This window comes from Haliotis rufescens, unplaced genomic scaffold (assembly GCF_023055435.1).
Source record: "Haliotis rufescens isolate VD_foot unplaced genomic scaffold, xgHalRufe1.0.p SCAF_15, whole genome shotgun sequence".
In the NCBI taxonomy this organism is placed as follows: domain Eukaryota; kingdom Metazoa; phylum Mollusca; class Gastropoda; order Lepetellida; family Haliotidae; genus Haliotis; species Haliotis rufescens.
The window spans coordinates 5,195,512-5,214,073 of NW_025963835.1; the positions used below are offsets into that span (position 1 = coordinate 5,195,512).

An 18,562-nucleotide genomic window follows, 5' to 3' on the forward strand; every position below is an offset into this window, starting at 1 on the left:
TAACCAGTGCTGACATTCATCGAGTAAACGGTTCGTTGTCGTTGTATTTGGATCATAATTTAATCAAATTGTTTGATTGTTGTTTAAGGTCGCCCTAAATCAAATTGTAGGACGACGGTCTGTGAATATTTGAGTCTGAACCAGACAATGAGCAATGATGACCAGTTACGCGTAACGTCCCCATTCGGGGTACAATGACACGCAATCAACCAAGTCACCGATCCTTACCACCCGATCTATTTTGTCGCCTCTTACGACATAGTTAACCTACTCCGACCCGTGTTCTAGGCTAAACAGACACACTTGTACAACTAAGTTATATGTACCGTGGTGTCGAATGTATTGTATGTACCGTGGTCTGGAATGTATTGTACATACCACGGTGACTTAATTATGCGTAGTGTGGGGTCGCACCGAGGTGTCGACAGTATTATATATTAAATGGTGTGAACTGTATATATATATAGCGCGATGTCGACTGAATTATACGTATTTTAATTTCGACTGTATTATCCGTACGATTATGTCGACTGTATTATACGTACCGTGGTATCAGGTGCATTATGCGCACCATGGTGTCAGCTTTATTAAACGTTCTTTTGTGGCAGCTGTATTATACGTACCGTTGTGGCAGCTGTATTATACGTACCGTGGTATCAGGTGCATTATGCGTACCATGGTGTCAGCTTTATTAAACGTTCTTTTGTGGCAGCTGTATTATACGTATCGTTGTGGCAGCTGTATTATACGTACCGTGGTATCAGGTGCATTATGCGTACCATGGTGTCAGCTTTATTAAACGTTCTTTTGTGGCAGCTGTATTATACGTACCGTTGTGGCAGCTGTATTATACGTACCGTGGTATCAGGTGCATTATGCGTACCATGGTGTCAGCTTTATTAAACGTTCTTTTGTGGCAGCTGTATTATACGTACCGTTGTGGCAGCTGTATTATACGTACCGTGGTATCAGGTGCATTATGCGTACCATGGTGTCAGCTTTATTAAACGTTCTTTTGTGGCAGCTGTATTATACGTACCGTTGTGGCAGCTGTATTATACGTACCGTGGTATCAGGTGCATTATGCGTACCATGGTGTCAGCTTTATTAAACGTTCTTTTGTGGCAGCTGTATTATACGTACCGTTGTGGCAGCTGTATTATACGTACCGTGGTATCAGGTGCATTATGCGTACCATGGTGTCAGCTTTATTAAACGTTCTTTTGTGGCAGCTGTATTATACGTACCGTTGTGGCAGCTGTATTATACGTACCGTGGTATCAGGTGCATTATGCGTACCATGGTGTCAGCTTTATTAAACGTTCTTTTGTGGCAGCTGTATTATACGTACCGTTGTGGCAGCTGTATTATACGTACCGTGGTATCAGGTGCATTATGCGTACCATGGTGTCAGCTTTATTAAACGTTCTTTTGTGGCAGCTGTATTATACGAACCGTGGTATCAGCTGTATTGTGCGTAGCATGGTGTCAGCTGCATTGTGCGTACCATGGTATCAGCTGTATTGCGCGTACCGTGGTGTCACCTGTATTGTGCGTACCGCGGTGTCAGCTGTATTGTACGTACCGCGGTGTCAGCTGTATTGTACGTACCGCGGGGTCAGCTGTATTGTGCGTACCGCGATGTCAGCTGTATTGTACGTACCGCGGTGTCTGCTGTATTGTACGTACCGCGGTGTCAGCTGTATTGTACGTACCGCGGTGTCAGCTGTATTGTACGTACCGCAGGGTCAGCTGTTTTGTTCGTGCCGCGGTGTCAGCTGTATTGTACGTGCCGCGGTGTCAGCTGTATTTTACGTACCGCGGGGTCAGCTGTATTGTACGTACCGCGGTGTCAGCTGGACTGTACGTACCGCAGGGTCAGCTGTTTTGTACGTGCCGCGGTGTCAGCTGTATTGTACGTACCGCAGGGTCAGCTGTTTTGTACGTGCCGCGGTGTCAGCTGTATTGTACGTACCGCGGTGTCAGCTGTATTGTACGTGCCGCGGTGCCAGCTGTATTGTGCGTACCGCGGTGTCAGCTGTATTATACGTACCGTGGTGTCAGCTGTATTGTACGTACCGTGGTGTCAGCTGTATTGTACGTACCGTGATGTCAACGGTATTATACATACCGTTATATGTACATTCAATTATTATGCATAGCGTTATGTCGGCTGTATTATACATACCGTAATGTCAACTGTATACTGCATACCTTTATGTCGACTGTATACTGCATACCGTTATGTCGACTATATTATCCATATCGTTATGTCGACTGTATACAAACCGTTATGTCGACAGTATTATACATATCGTTATGTCGACTGTATACAAACCGTTATGTCGACTTTATTATACATATCGTTATGTCGACTGTATACAAACCGTTATGTCGACTTTATTATACATATCGTTATGTCGACTGTTTTCAAACCGTTATGTCGACTTTATTATACATATCGTAGTGTCGACTGTATACAAACCGTTATGTCGACTTTATTATACATATCGTGGTGTCGACTGTATACAAACCGTTATGTCGACTTTATTATACATATCGTGGTGTCGACTGTATACAAACCGTTATGTCGACTTTATTATACATATCGTAGTGTCGACTGTATTCAAACCGTTATGTCGACTTTATTATACGTACCGTGGTGTCGACTGTATACATATCGTTATGTCGACTTTATTATACATATCGTTATGTCGACTTTATTATACGTACCGTGGTGTCGAGTCCAAGCGTGATCAACATGAAGAAAAATATGATGGCCCAGAAGGACGACCCCTCGATGGTTGCTATGGCTTCAGGATATACTATAAAGATTAACCCCACATCTGCGAAAAAAAGAAGGGTTAATAAACATCAATGTCATCGGAGAAGTTGAATCACCAATGAAGACGACAGAACATTTACAACACAGTTTACTCTCAGAATTATAAAAAAACATGTTTTTCGATAGATTTCAGCAGAACAGCTAAATCGGAACATAACCAAAACCAGTCAGAATTGAAATCGTCGTCAGTGCGACTTATCTACGAAGATAGAGTATGCGATTTACATGTCATAAAAACTCCTCAGTCGTAATGCAGCCTTGTTGAATAACCGAACTAAATTGATAAAATATAATAAATAAAAAACAATCACGGTATAAATTGTCACAATGTAATCAATGCATGTTGGTAGGTTTAAGATATTAAATTCGCGCGTATGTCGCTTTCTATATAACAGGGTGCAGTGTTGCAAAGCGATCTGAGTGCTGATGTGATCGTAACTCCCATACCTTAACACTGACTTACGACAGTCGTAGGTCTAAGGTTGTCATGTACAACAGCAACCAGGTCAACATTAAGACGGGTCCTAACCCATGTCCGGTGTCACCACACAGTCGTTAGTCTCATTCGTATAGCTGACTAGACCAGCGTTAAGTTGTGCACGTGTAATGCATCATGCATCATACATGCATTAAAACATGTACATGATTTATTATCGTTTCAATAAGGGAGCTCTGATGGCACAATCGCATTGTTGAGTCTCTTAGGAGTATCGGTGAATTATGATCTTAGGGTTCGAACCCCGTTCTTCATGATAATATTTCTTGGTTTGTCAGCATATTCATCGTTTATTCTATCAATGTGGTAAATGTCTGAAAGTGAGTGGGTGAGTGAGTTTGGTTTGATACCTCTTTGGACAGTGTTCCAGTTACATCACGGTGTAATGCTCAATATGAGGGGAAAGCCCGAGGTGATGCAGGTCTCAGACGTTTACCACTTTCGTGAAACCCACGAGTACGGGTATGGTGCTGACAAACCTAGAAACATAATCAGGGCGAACTGAGATGCGAACCCACGATCAGAATTGTCTGGCGTGTCCAAGGGACAGAACTCTGCACATCGACTTGTGGCGCCTCAGACGACTGGGCTGAACGTGCCCCTGTAACCGTCGAAGACGTTTCGGGCTTCCCCTAACATGAAGCTGACACACAGTGACATAACTGAAATAATGTTCAAAGCGGTGTTGTATCAAATTCAATTTCTGTTTCATAACGAACAAATATTATTTTCTATGATTCGGCAGTCGGTGATCTTACCGTATATTTACATAATTGGGTCACATTTGCATATTTCCAAAGTCTATGTCAGATTTAATTTTTTTGAATTTTGAAAAACTCACAAATTACCATTTCTGTGGGAACGTTTACCCTGTAAAATTGCAAGCGATATACATTTAGAAGAAATAGCAATCTGACCTGCTCGTGCCACCTTGTCTATGTCCCTGTTCTGAGTTTTGGCCATATACCCCAAAACAGAGAACACGGCGAACCCAGCCATGAAGCTTGTAAAACAGTTCACAGCGCTCGTTATCAAGGCGTCTCTACAAGGAAATACATATGGGATAACTCTATGCAATAACGTTATATGCAATCAAGTCATAATATAACGTTAATTATTTGTTAGAATACATCATTTTCAATAAAAAATACAGCAAAAGGGACACAAATGAAGTATACAATTATATCCTATCCAGTTGTTGATCACATGCTTGATAAAAGTATTAACATCTGTATGGAAACGTTACATTGAAAGAATAAAGTCATTATTTATCAAATTGGTCTCAATTTCTGTCAGCACCTTGTTTATAGTTTTAACCAAATTGGTAAGTAATGTGCCCAAGTTACTGTATTCACGCCTGATAGTTAAATGAGTGAGAAAGTATGGTTTTACGCTGTTTTTAGCAATAATCCAGCAATCTCACAGCCGGGGACACCAGAAATCGGCTTCACACATTGTACCCATGTGGGGAATCGAACCCGGGTCTTCGGCGCGACGAGCGAACGCTTGAACTACTAGGCTATCCCACCGCCCCTGACTGTCATGTCCAAACACGGGTACAAAGCGTGAAACCAATTTCAGATGTAACCCCGCTCGGGCTTTGCTGGAAAGTTGCTATAAATGACGTTAAACGAAAGTCAGATTTATGAAAATTATATATTTACAGCTTTTTCGCACTATAAAGTCTCGATCCTCTTTCACTTGTTTCTTATTCTCAAGTAATGTGCATTTCCACGACAGATATTTCATTCAATTATTCTTTGTATATGGTTATAGACAAGAAACGTAGTCTTTACCTTCTAGTTTGTGATTTAGGAATATATTTAAGTTACGTAGTTAAGAATGCAAATAATGAGAGCTTACTTGTAACAGTTATTATTGAACTTGTTATAGCTAGACAAGGCAAGCAGGACTCCAAACCCTGGTCCTAGAGAAAAGAAAATCTGCGACGCGGCGTCCACCCAAACCTGAAATAGAAACATATGTTGGAACACAGTATAACAGCACTGAGGTATGTTTACACTAAGTCGATAACTCACTCAAGTGAACAAAGCCTTCGCAACAGCACCATATATGCTCTGTGTCATTATTGAAGGGCCATGCAGATGATAAGAGATGAACGTACGAAACAACGCCCTTTTACTACTTCCAAGAGTGCAGTTTGAGTTGCATCTGGGATGAACCATTTCATACCCACATTGACTGTAACTTGTCATGTATTGCCCTTGCATGTGTTTAACCACTGGTTGCTTTGAGGGATGTGATTTAGGTAGCTTTGTCCATCACCATCAATCTTTCATTATTCATTATTTTCAGATGTCATTGTCTGTTCTTTCATTGCATGTCCTAAGATATTTGTTCTACTTTTTTAAAGCTGAGGACTGTCTACAAGTTAAACTATAGCTTACAGCTAGAAACAAAAAAACACCTTCATTTCTCGACAGCGAACCAAATATTCGGTGAAAAATAGAAAACTGATTTGTATTCGACACTATGGCAAAAATTGAAAATTGACTTATATTTGACAATCCAGCAAAGGGATATAAACTTCCGGGCAAAAGCAATTATACATATGCAAATTGACTTTGAGCAAACAATTACAAACGTTATCAAAACGTTACTAGGCTGAAAAACATCGCCGAAACACTGCAAACTTATGGTTCGAAACACAACTATGATACCCGTATCAAACACACCACCATCCAATAACCATTTCCGGTTTGTTTCATCTTTCTATAATCAGCAACCATCAAACATGGGTGTATACGTTCTTTTGCTCGGCAGTATATATGTATAAGTGACATGTGAGCATGTATTATTTTTACGCTTAAGTTTGCAATATTTCACATAAAAGAGAAAACGTATGAGGAATATCCTGGACAGTGAATATTGTCAAAGGCATTCTAGGGGATTTGCGATCTTCGTCCTTTCGAAAGCAGTTGAATATGCAGAAATGTTGTCCTTTTCTAATTCTCGTACTATACAAGCATTGTGGCTGGTATGACTGGTGAATATCTTGAGAACGCGAGTATGTCACTCTCAGTATTCTTTACAGTCGACACACCGTATTACTATTCCGTGATGATGCGTGATGTCTTTGAATGTCTAGAAATGCCTCAGACAATTATCTGCCTTACTATCTTAAGGGCGTAGTCTTCTCTATGGGTATTTACAGTGCGTGCCCACTCCTATTCGTGTTCGACTTGTGTCCATCTCCTTCTATAGGGGGCCTGAACAGTTCACATCACTTGAGTATTGGAACTACTGATTTTCACCTAAGGCTGAATGGTACAGCTTAGAAACATGCAACGCGTCGGGAGTGTCATTATCCACACGAGTAAGTTTTTAAAAGTATTGCACGAAGGGTTCTACAAGGCCGATGGCGATCAACTAGTGACATCGTTGTAATTATTCGTCACTGTAGGCTATTTTATGGTCTCACTTCCATTTCTGTTTGAACTTTCTTCTCACGTGGCAAAGATTAAACTCTGATTGCTCCGATGTCATATACATTGGTGAGAGGCTTGGGTGTTTCAGTCGTTTAGGTCATCGCAATTCGCTGTGCAGAGTTGCGTTCCTTAGAGTGTGTGCTCGAATCCCAAATTTGTCTTGACAATGCTTCTAGGCTAGTCAGCACCATGGTTTTCACCAAAGTAGTAAACGCCTCAGACCTGTATCACTTTGGGCCTGCCTTCTACATTAGGCTGACACGCGGTGATATAACTGAATTACTGTTCAAATCGGCGTTAAACAACATAAACTCTCTCACCCACTCACAATAAATTAGTGAAGCCTCGACCTAAACAACAGGTCAGCAGTGTCAACCACGGTCGACGACAGTGTCACATAATCGGGGGACAGTGTCACATAATCGGGCGACAGTGTCACATAATCAGGGGACAGTGTCACATAATCGGGAGACAGTGTCACATAATCGGGAGACAGTGTCACATAATCAGGGGACAGTGTCACGTAATCGGGCGACAGTGTCACATAATCGGGAGACAGTGTCACATAATCAGGGGACAGTGTCACATAATCGGGCGACAGTGTCACATAATCTGGAGAAAGTGTCACATAATCGGGAGACAGTGTCACATAATCGGGAGACAGTGTCACATAATCGGGAGACAGTGTCACATAATCGGGGGACAGTGTCACATAATCGGGAGACGGTGTCACATAATCGGGAGACAGCGTCACATAATCGGGAGACAGTGTCACATAATCGGGAGACAGTGTCACATAATCGGGAGACAGTGTCACATAATCAGGGGACAGTGTCACATAATCGGAAGACGGTGTCACATAATCGGGAGACAGTGTCACATAATCGGGGGACAGTGTCACATAATCGGGAGACGGTGTCACATAATCGGGAGACAGTTCACATAATCGGGAGACAGTGTCACATAATCGGGGGACAGTGTCACATAATCGGGAGACAGTGTCACATAATCGGGAGAGAGCGTCACATAATCGGGGGACCGTGTCACATAATCGGGAGACAGTGTCACATAATCGGGAGACAGTGTCACATAATCAGGGGACAGTGTCACATAATCGGAAGACGGTGTCACATAATCGGGAGACAGTGTCACATAATCGGGGGACAGTGTAACATAATCGGGAGACAGTGTCACATAATCGGGAGACAGTGTCACATAATCGGAGGACAGTGTCACATAATCAGGGGTCAGTGTCACATAATCGGGAGACAGTGTCACATAATCGGAGAACAGTGTCACATAATCGGGGGACAGTGTCACATAATTGGGAGACAGTGTCACATAATCGGGGGACAGTGTAACATAATCGGGGGACAGTGTCACATAATCGGGGGACAGCGTCACATAATCGGGGGACAGTGTCACATAATCGGGGGACAGAGTCACATAATCGGGGGACAGCGTCACATGATCGGGGGACAGCGTCACATGATCGGGGACAGTGTCAGATAATCGGGGACAGTGTCAGATAATCGGGAGACAGTGTCACATAATCGGGAGACAGTGTCACATAATCGGGGGACAGTGTCGCATAATCGGGGGACAGTGTCACATAATCGGGAGAATGTGTCACATAATCAGGGGACAGTGTCACATAATCGGGGAACAGTGTCACATAATCGGGGAACAGTGTCACATAATCGGGGGACAGTGTCACATAATCAGGGGACAGTGTCACATAATCGGGGAACAGTGTCACATAATCGGGGAACAGTGTCACATAATCGGGGGACAGTGTCACATAGTCGGGGGACAGTGTCACATAATCGGGGAACAGTGTCACATAATCGGGGAACAGTGTCACATAGTCGGGGGACAGTGTCACATAATCGGGGAACAGTGTCACATAGTCGGGGGACAGTGTCACATAATCGGGGAACAGTGTCACATAGTCGGGGGACAGTGTCACATAATCGGGGAACAGTGTCACATAGTCGGGGGACAGTGTCACATAATCGGGGAACAGTATCACATAATCGGGGAACAGTGTCACATAATCGGGGAACAGTGTCACATAATTGGGAGACTGTGTCACATAATCGGGGGACAGTGTCACATAGTCGGGGGACAGTGTCACATAATCGGGGGACAGTGTCACATAGTCGGGGGACAGTGTCACATAATCGGGGAACAGTGTCACATAATCGGGGAACAGTGTCACATAATTGGGAGACTGTGTCACATAATCGGGGAACAGTGTCACATAATCGGGGAACAGTGTCACATAATCGGGGAACAGTGTCACATAATCGGGGAACAGTGTCACATAATCGGGGGACAGTGTCACATAGTCGGGGGACAGTGTCACATAATCGGGGGACAGTGTCACATAGTCGGGGGACAGTGTCACATAATCGGGGAACAGTGTCACATAATCGGGGAACAGTGTCACATAATTGGGAGACTGTGTCACATAATCGGGGAACAGTGTCACATAATCGGGGAACAGTGTCACATAATCGGGGAACAGTGTCACATAATCGGGGAACAGTGTCACATAATCGGGAGACAGTGTCACATAGTCGGGGAACAGTGTCACATAATCGGGGAACAGTGTCACATAATCGGGGAACAGTGTCACATAATCGGGGGACAGTGTCACATAATCGGGGGACAGTGTCACATAATCGGGGGACAGTGTCACATAATCGGGGGACAGTGTCACATAATCAGTCATGTCGAGGCTGAGAGGATTTCCCCCACAGTTTGAATAAAATAAACCCCCTCCAGTCCAGCCATTCTTAATCCGGAAACCCTGATTCCCGGGCCATTACTTTCTAGAACGTCTACGATGTATATTTATGCAAAGGGCATTATCCGAAAAGGCTGAAGTATGAAATGGAGCTGTTTGGCCAAGTGGAAATGTCAACTTATAAAGTAGTGCGATAACTTTGAAATTATCAGTCATGTTCATCTAACTAAAAAAAAAAATAAGTTGAAAAATGTTGCATGTTTTCACATCATGACATGTACATGATCAGTTTAACGAATAGGTGTGAGAAGTGCTGATGAGTTATTTCTATGTGTGCACTGTGCACTGCTTTTACATATATTTCCCAGGACATTCTGTCAAACCTTGCTCATGTGCAAATATTTAAAACACGCATAATGGTTCGATAGATTCTAATGATAGATTCTAATTCGAATGAACATCTCTGCTACCCACGGAAGGGCTGACATTAGCTTGTTCTTGATTAACACAACTTCCGCCAGAGCCGCTGGAGTAACAGGGCCTACCCGCATTTTTTGTAACGGATCTCCCTGTATAACATGTTTTAGCTATCTGATGGTCCTTAAGACGATCCCGGAGTAACGGGGCCTCCCTGTATAACGTGTTTTTGTTACCTGGTAGACGATCCCGGAGTAACGAGGCCTCCCTGCATAACGTGTTCTAGTTACCTGATGGTCTTTCAAACGATCCTGGAGTAACGGGGCCTCCCTGTATAACGTTTTCTAGTTACGTGATGGTCTTTGAAACGATCCTGGAGTAACGGATCCTCCCTGAATAACGTGTTTTAGTTACCTGGTAGACGATCCCGGAGTAACAGGACCTCCCTGTATAACGTGTTTTAGTTCTCTGATGGTCTTTAAACTGATCCCGGAGTAACGGGGCCTCCCTGTATAACGTGTTTTAGTTATCTGATAGTCTTTAAACCGATCCCGGAGTAACGGGGCCTCCCTGTATAACGGTGCTTTAGTTACCTGGTAGACGATCCCGAAGTAACGGGGCCTCCCTGTATAACGGTGCTTTAGTTACCTGGTAGACGATCCCGGAGTAACGGGGCCCCTGTATAACGTGTTTTAGTTATCTGATAGTCTTTAAACCGATCCCGGAGTAACGGGGCCTCCCTGTATAACGGTGCTTTAGTTACCTGGTTGACGATCCCGAAGAAACGGGACCTCCCTGTAAAACGTGTTTTAGTTACCTGATTGTCTTTAAACCGATCCCGGAGTAACGGGGCCTCCCTGTATAACGTGTTTTAGTTACCTGGTAGACGATCCCGGAGTAACGGGGCCTCCCTGTATAACGTGTTTTAGAGACGATCCCGGAGTAACGGGTCCTCCCTGTATAACGTGTTTTAGTTACCTGATGGTCTTTAAACCGATCCCGGAGTAACGAGGCCTCCCTGCATAACGTGTTCTAGTTACGTGATGGTCTTTAAGACGATCCCGGAGTAACGGGGCCTCCCTGTATAACGTGTTTTAGTTACCTGATGGTCTTTAAACCGATCCCGGAGTAACGAGGCCTCCCTGCATAACGTGTTCTAGTTACGTGATGGTCTTTAAGACGATCCCGGAGTAACGGGGCCTCCCTGTATAACGTGTTTTAGTTACCTGATGGTCTTTTAACCGATCCCGGAGTAACGGGACCTCCCTGTATAACGTGTTCTAGTTACGTGATGGTCTTTAAGACGATCCCGGAGTAACGGGGCCTCCCTGTATAACGTGTTTTAGTTACCTGATGGTCTTTTAACCGATCCCGGAGTAACGGGACCTCCCTGTATAACGTGTTCTAGTTACGTGATGGTCTTTAAGACGATCCCGAAATAATGGGGCCTCCCTGCATAACGTGTTTTAGTTATCTGGTAGTCGATCCCGGAGTAACGGGACCTTCCTATATAACGTGTTCTAGTTACGTGATGGTCTTTAAGACGATCCCGAAATAATGGGGCCTCCCTGCATAACGTGTTTTAGTTATCTGGTAGACGATCCGGGAGTAACGGGACCTCCCTGTATAACGTGTTCTAGTTACGTGATGGTCTTTAAGGCGTTTCCGGAGAAACGGGGCCTCCCTGTATAACGTGTTCTAGTTACGTGATGGTCTTTAAGACGATCCTGGAGTAACAGGGCCTCCCTGTAAAACGTGTTCTAGTTACGTGATGGTCTTTAAGGCGATTCCGGAGTAACGGGACCTCCCTGTATAACGTGTTCTAGTTACGTGATGGTCTTTAAGGCGATTCCGGAGTAACGGGACCTCCCTGTAAAACGTGTTCTAGTTACGTGATGGTCTGTAAGGCGATTCCGGAGTAACGGGACCTCCCTGTATAACGTGTTCTAGTTACGTGATGGTCTTTAAGACGATCCTGGAGTAACGGGGCCTCCCTGTAAAGCGTGTTTTTGTTACCTGATGGTCTTTAAGGCGATTCCGGAGTAACGGGGCCTCCCTGTAAAACGTGTTTTAGTTACCTGATGGTCTTTAAGACGATCCTGGAGTAACGGGACCTCCCTATATAACGTGTTCTAGTTACGTGATGGTCTTTAAGACGATCCTGGAGTAACAGGACCTCCCTGTATAACGTGTTTTAGTTACCTGATGGTCTTTAAGACGATCCCGGAGTAACGGGGCCTCCCTGTATAACGTGTTTTAGTTACCTGATGGTCTTTAAGACGATCCCGGAGTAACGGGGCCTCCCTGTATAACGTGTTTTAGTTACCTGATGGTCTTTAAGACGATACCGGAGTAACGGGGCCTCCCTGTAAAACGTGTTCTAGTTACCTGATGGTCTTTAAGACGATCCTGGAGTAACAGGACCTTCCTGTATAACGTTTTCTAGTTACGTGATGGTCTTTAAGACGATCCTGGAGTAACAGGACCTCCCTGTATAACGTGTTTTAGTTACCTGAGGGTCTTTAAGACGATCCCGGAGTAACGGGGCCTCCCTGTATTACGTGTTTTAGTTACGTGATGGTCTTTAAGACGATCCCGGAGTAACGGGACCTCCCTATATAACGTGTTTTAATTACCTGATGGTCTTTAAGACGATCCCGGAGTAACGGGGCCTCCCTGTATAACGTGTTCTAGTTACGTGATGGTCTTTAAGACGATCCCGAAGTAACGGGGCCTCCCTGTATAACGTGTTTTAGTTACCTGATGGTCTTTAAGACGATCCCGGAGTAACGGGGCCTCCCTGTATAACGTGTTTTAGTTACCTGATGGTCTTTAAGACGATCCCGGAGTAACGGGTCCTCCCTGTATTACGTGTTTTAGTTACCTGATGGTCTTTAAGACGATCCCACTGAGGTGTGAGATAGTATCTGATGCCATCCATGGCGCCGGGCAGTGAGCAGCCCCTTATCAGGAGGATGAAGAGTACAATATAGGGCAGGGTAGCGGTGATCCACACAGCCTACAAACAGAGGTGGACGCGACTGGTCACTGAAACCTATCTACAATGTATATCATACACTGTTCAGACAATACAAAAATTTAAAAGCGCAAGTTAGTGCAAACAGAAAACTAATGCGTTACATATGCCAGTTCAATAAATACTACATATAATTATTCGCTGATATGGGCTTTATGCAACAATTTAAATTTATATTATGTTCCGTTGTGTACACACTTAATAACCTTACTTATTTAATGATGGGTGTACTCTGCAATCCTACCCTAAATGAAACCGAAATCCACATATTATTCTACTGGACAAAATATACCTGCTGCACCAAACAAGAATAAATATGTAATACGTTTAATTTAATTTATCAAAATATGATGCAATCCTTAAAAGACTAATTATTTAAAAAAAACTGTTTTTTCGATATTAGTAGACACTTTTATTTGAGTGTAATGTCATTTATTGTACTGTAAATATAATGGAACTCATATACCACGATATTGAATACTGCATGAACGTTTTGACGAATCTTCAATTATCTTACTTTGCCTGAGCTCTTTATGCCTTTCCATAAGGCGAAGTAGACAAGTACAAACACCCCCATCAGGCACAGGGTGATGGTGTACTTCAGTCCCCCAAGGTTCCCGATTCCGTCAGAAAACTGAAGCTCAAGGACCTCTCGCCTGAAAGAGTGAGTGAGTGAGTGAGTGAGTGAGTGAGTGAGTGAGTGGCTGGGCGAGGTTTGAATAAAGAGAACGAAATTGTTCTTTATTCGTTCTTCAAACGTCAATCACAACATACGTACATAACGTACATGTAAAAACTTCTGGTCACCAGTAAACGGTAGATTTTAAAATCAGGTTCAGATCTATGCTACGTCTCAGAATATTGGTGGTCTCTGTGATGAATATATCGTGTATACATGTATGGCAGATTTTACCATGGCATGTTCATGAATGTGAATGTAAGAAACAATGCATAAGTTATGCAGAAATAATTTTTTACCAATCCTAACATAAGAAAATGGCCAAACGGATAGTAAACCGTAGCCAACAGATAACTCGGAAAAGCGAATAAAAAGCGAGCAGCAAAAAGTATATAGAGAGTGACATCACATCAACATGACATAAGAAGTGAAATGACGTCATATGCCAATGTACGTTGTTGCAACATTTCAGACAATCTGCCACAGAATAGCGACCTTCCTGAATCCTACACATGCTGTGTGGTACTTACTGCTCATCATTCCCCAGATGCCCTGGCCATCAACAACCACGCATGAGTGAGATAAGGAGTACTGTTTTATGCCGTTAAAGCACTTTTCGAGCCATATCAGCAGAGGACACGAGCGTGACGACCCAACGCTTTAACCATTATCCCACCTCCCTACCACAACATAAATTTCTAACAGTAGATTTTTTCTGCACTCTAAACGTTCATTTTGCTAAGAACGCAAAGGCCTTGTACTTTGCCGTTCTTGGTATCAATCATTGTTAAACATCTTCTCCCACAATTCCTCAACGCACTGCCGTACGCCCTTGTATCCAGCTGTTTACGGTATCCGCTATAAAGGGCTCTCGCATCCTGTTATTTCCATTAGCATGTGTCTTTGATGTTGGTTACATATAATGCAGAAGTACTGACCGGATTGTCAGGCTGATACAGATGCTAAGGAAGCGGGAATAGCCTACAGGGACAACTCCTCGCTTGAGGAAATATCCCATGGTAACGAAGTAAATAGGAGAAGATGGCCAATACGTGTCGTCAATTATAGAACAACAAACCTTTGTCCTTTTGAAATAAGAAGATATTCCCATCATTCATTATACACTGTGTAAACTACGAACGATTTTATAAAGAATATGATTGCATTCTTTCGTATTTTGCTTGGTGGCACATTGTGATCAATATCTACCTGATTCACTCAGGCATAAAATACCAGAGAGCATGGCTTGTAACATCAAACATGGTTATACTATTAGGTTTAATTGTAAAATGAATGGCTGTGTGCTGCAATCAGATTGGTTTAATAACGTTGTTAACTGGAATTGTATTCTGGAAGTCTTTGGGACTTTTTACTGCCTAGGAATGCTTTTCTTTTTTCCTCTTTCCAAAATGTGAAAAAACGGCTTGGCGGCATGTATAAAATGTCAATTGAGTGTCAAGTGTGATCAATCTTTAAGAGAACAACTTCGATTAAGTTTCGATTTTCCAGACGGGTTAAGTATCACGGAATCATATGACAGCCTCCCTTGCATCATGACGTCAAATCACTCCAGCGTGACATCACATCTACACTCTCCCACCCAGAGTTCCTTGCGGTCAACCAATTTCCTCTGCGACAATTCATTCAACTAATTACATTTTAATTTATTATATACTTCAGGGTTAAAAGACTGAGTTTTCTGAAACTGAGGAAAGTGATATTTTCATTGAAGGGAACATAACACTTGATATTTCATTTTGCAGTGAACATAGTTTGACGAAAGTATTGTCTTAAAAGATTTACCTCCCCGAAAATTGACTCCCTTTATCGTAGGTGTCTGGCCCGTTCACAAACTGTTGGCTCCCTTATTACGTTAGTTCTACATTGACAAAGACAAAATAACGACAGATGGTCATTTTCGGAGTTAATATCGTTCCTTGCCGCATGTTTTTTTTTTCTTGATAATATTTCGTCATAAACTGTAAATTTCGCATTAACTCGTCAATCGAGATTGTACGTTTCGTAAAAGGCCATTGTAGTTACTTGAACAGCGTGTATTCCTTCGCTTCCATCAGCGTTCACGTAGCTTTCAAGAATATTTTTTGTAGAAGTTGATTTTGTATATCATCATGTCCAAATCTATAATAAAGAATTTTAATTTTGTTTATATTTTTAAAGATTTTGCTACTTTTTAAATCGCAATTACAATGGGTGGACAACTACACAAAAAGTATAAAGTAAATAGGATATTCCATGTGTCTAGTGAAATAACATGTCTGACATATATATCTCGCCAAGGAGGAAAGGAGATATTTTCACGATTGCCAGAATTACCTTTGTAAGCTGACGCATATCGTTTCTTAAAACGAAACGCTCAAGACACTTCATTAAACACTTTTAACCATAAAGGAAGCAACAGCATTGATCATGCGACGTTTGCCAAGTGCTGAACGTTTACTTGCCATAGGCATGTTGCAGGTGGACACGCGTCAAAATATTGCTGCTTAAACATTGTGGGCCCGATACCAACATACACATACTGTTGATGGTCGACGCCGCTCAGGACGCCCAAGGACAGCAACTCCAGCCCAGGACAGCTTAGTCAGAACGATAGCATTAAGAAATCCGTTGCAAACTGCCACTCAGATAAGGGACCGGTTTCAAAAGGTGTAAGAATACATGGAGTTCTGTTGTCACGTAAGCCTCAGAGAACCTCAACACCACGGCCGCCAAAGTCATCGCGTAAATCTTGGAGTTCTGTTGTCACGTAAGCCTCAGAGAACCTCAACACCACGGCCGCCAAAGTCATCGCGTAAATCTTGGAGTTCTGTTGTCACGTAAGCCTCAGAGACCCTCAACACCACGGCGGAGAAAGTCATCACGTAAATCTTGGAGTTCAGTTGTCACTTAAACCTCAGAGACCCTCAACACCACGGCGGAGAAAGTCATCACGTAAATCATGGAGTTCAGTTGTCACTTAAACCTCAGAGACGCTCAACACCACGGCGGAGAAAGTCATCACGTAAATCTTGGAGTTCAGTTGTCACTTAAACCTCAGAGACCCTCAACACCACGGCGGAGAAAGTCATCACGTAAATCTTGGAGTTCAGTTGTCACTTAAACCTCAGAGACCCTCAACACCACGGTGGAGAAAGTCATCACGTAAATCATGGAGTTCAGTTGTCACTTAAACCTCAGAGACCCTCAACACCACGGCGGAGAAAGTCATCACGTAAATCTTGGAGTTCAGTTGTCACTTAAACCTCAGAGACCCTCAACACCACGGCGGAGAAAGTCATCACGTAAATCTTGGAGTTCAGTTGTCACTTAAACCTCAGAGACCCTCAACACCACGGCGCAGAAAGTCATCACGTAAATCTTGGAGTTCAGTTGTCACTTAAACCTCAGAGACCCTCAACACCACGGCGGAGAAAGTCATCACGTAAATATTGGAGTTTAGTTGTCACGTAAACCTCAGAGAACGTCAACACCACGGCGGCAAAAAGTGAAGGGTAACTTCAAAACTTATTTTTCGGTTCAAAGCAACCAATGTAAACTGCCAAAACAATCAATAGCTGACTGAACTGAATGTGTATCGGTGATATACAGTTTTGTAGATATCCTGGGGAAATAGCATCATGGTGACGAGTTACGTCTTTGCCGTCCCTCTTCATTGTTTGAAGTTGTGAAATTCTCAAGCATGCATATTGCACAGTGAATTGACATTACTAAAATAAATAGGAACACACCAGGGATAGTGTTAGAGCATATATGGAACACCGATAAGGACCTTTAAAGGAACGGAAATGAACATAAAAGAACAGGAACACAAAACGTACAAACATAGTTCGCATTACATGACAAATTGTTTCCTTTAAATGGCAATGACACTGTGTCCCCTAAACGTGTTTCGTCGTCAACGTATATGTACAATTTAATATCATAGATGGACTGCTGTTGCTATTTGCTAAAGTCCACTGTGTTTGGGTCACTGCTTCTAGATGTTGAACGCCGTCGGGTGACCGTGATACACAATCAGACGAGCCTGACCAATCGAGCATGGCTGCTTTCCATTTGCCCGCCAGGCTCTTACATATATGTTTGTGCTTTCGAATCATCGATCACTCTGCTTATGTTTCTAGGTTTTTCAGCACTATACCCGTGTTCGTGGGTTTCACCAAAGCGGTAAACGTCTAAGGTCTGCATCACCTCGAACGTCCTTTTCACATAAAGCTCACATGCCGTGATATAACTGCGGCGTTAAACCCAACTCACACACTCACTTTTTTCTTGTTACGACATTGATGTTTTCATGGTCTGGAGCAGCGTCTGACGTATGTCTGTTATAATGAGCGTTTCTTGTCTGCAGATGGTGTGGATGTTCGATTTGGGCACATACCCCAACTCAAAAATGAAGGCGAAGAGACAAAAAAAAAAAGTACAGACTGATCATATACGCGGCGAGGAGGCCGTCAAATGAGCCCTTGTTATCAGAGACAACGTGTTGTGATTTGATTCCTGATCGTTTTCCTTGTTCATGGTAAATAAACAATGACTATTATATTTACCACATGTACGTACCATTTAATGTCCTTGACGCGTTTTTATTTGTCAAGTAATAGTGTCTTGTAGCATTTTAGAATAGTTCAGTTTTAACCAAGCACAAACTTCTTTGTGTTTTCTGTTTTATTCTGTTAATGACAGAGCGTTGTTGACTCATTTGAATAGGTTAAATAAGACTCTACCTCACTTCTCTGTTTACCTAATAATTTTAATATCTTGTTCAACACGATTTTGGTTTTTTTCAGAATCATAGGGTCGGATTTTGGTACCAAACTGCACGAAAAGAGGAGGATTTCATTTTCAAGCAGCATACCAGCTCCAGGT

General features: G+C 42.9%; 1 protein-coding gene across 1 annotated transcript in view; it reads right to left on the reverse strand.

Annotated features, from left to right (window-relative positions):
• The window catches only part of LOC124134985 (sodium-dependent serotonin transporter-like), a 55,083-nt gene that overhangs the window by 11,611 nt on the left and 24,910 nt on the right, over window positions 1-18,562 (reverse strand). Inside the window, exons 4-8 of the mRNA XM_046500123.2 lie at window positions 13,514-13,652; window positions 12,844-12,978; window positions 5,205-5,308; window positions 4,259-4,383; window positions 2,734-2,846 (exon numbers count right to left, since the gene is read on the reverse strand). Coding sequence (XP_046356079.1) covers window positions 2,734-2,846; window positions 4,259-4,383; window positions 5,205-5,308; window positions 12,844-12,978; window positions 13,514-13,652 — 616 coding nt within the window. The remainder of the gene's footprint in view (window positions 1-2,733; window positions 2,847-4,258; window positions 4,384-5,204; window positions 5,309-12,843; window positions 12,979-13,513; window positions 13,653-18,562) is intronic.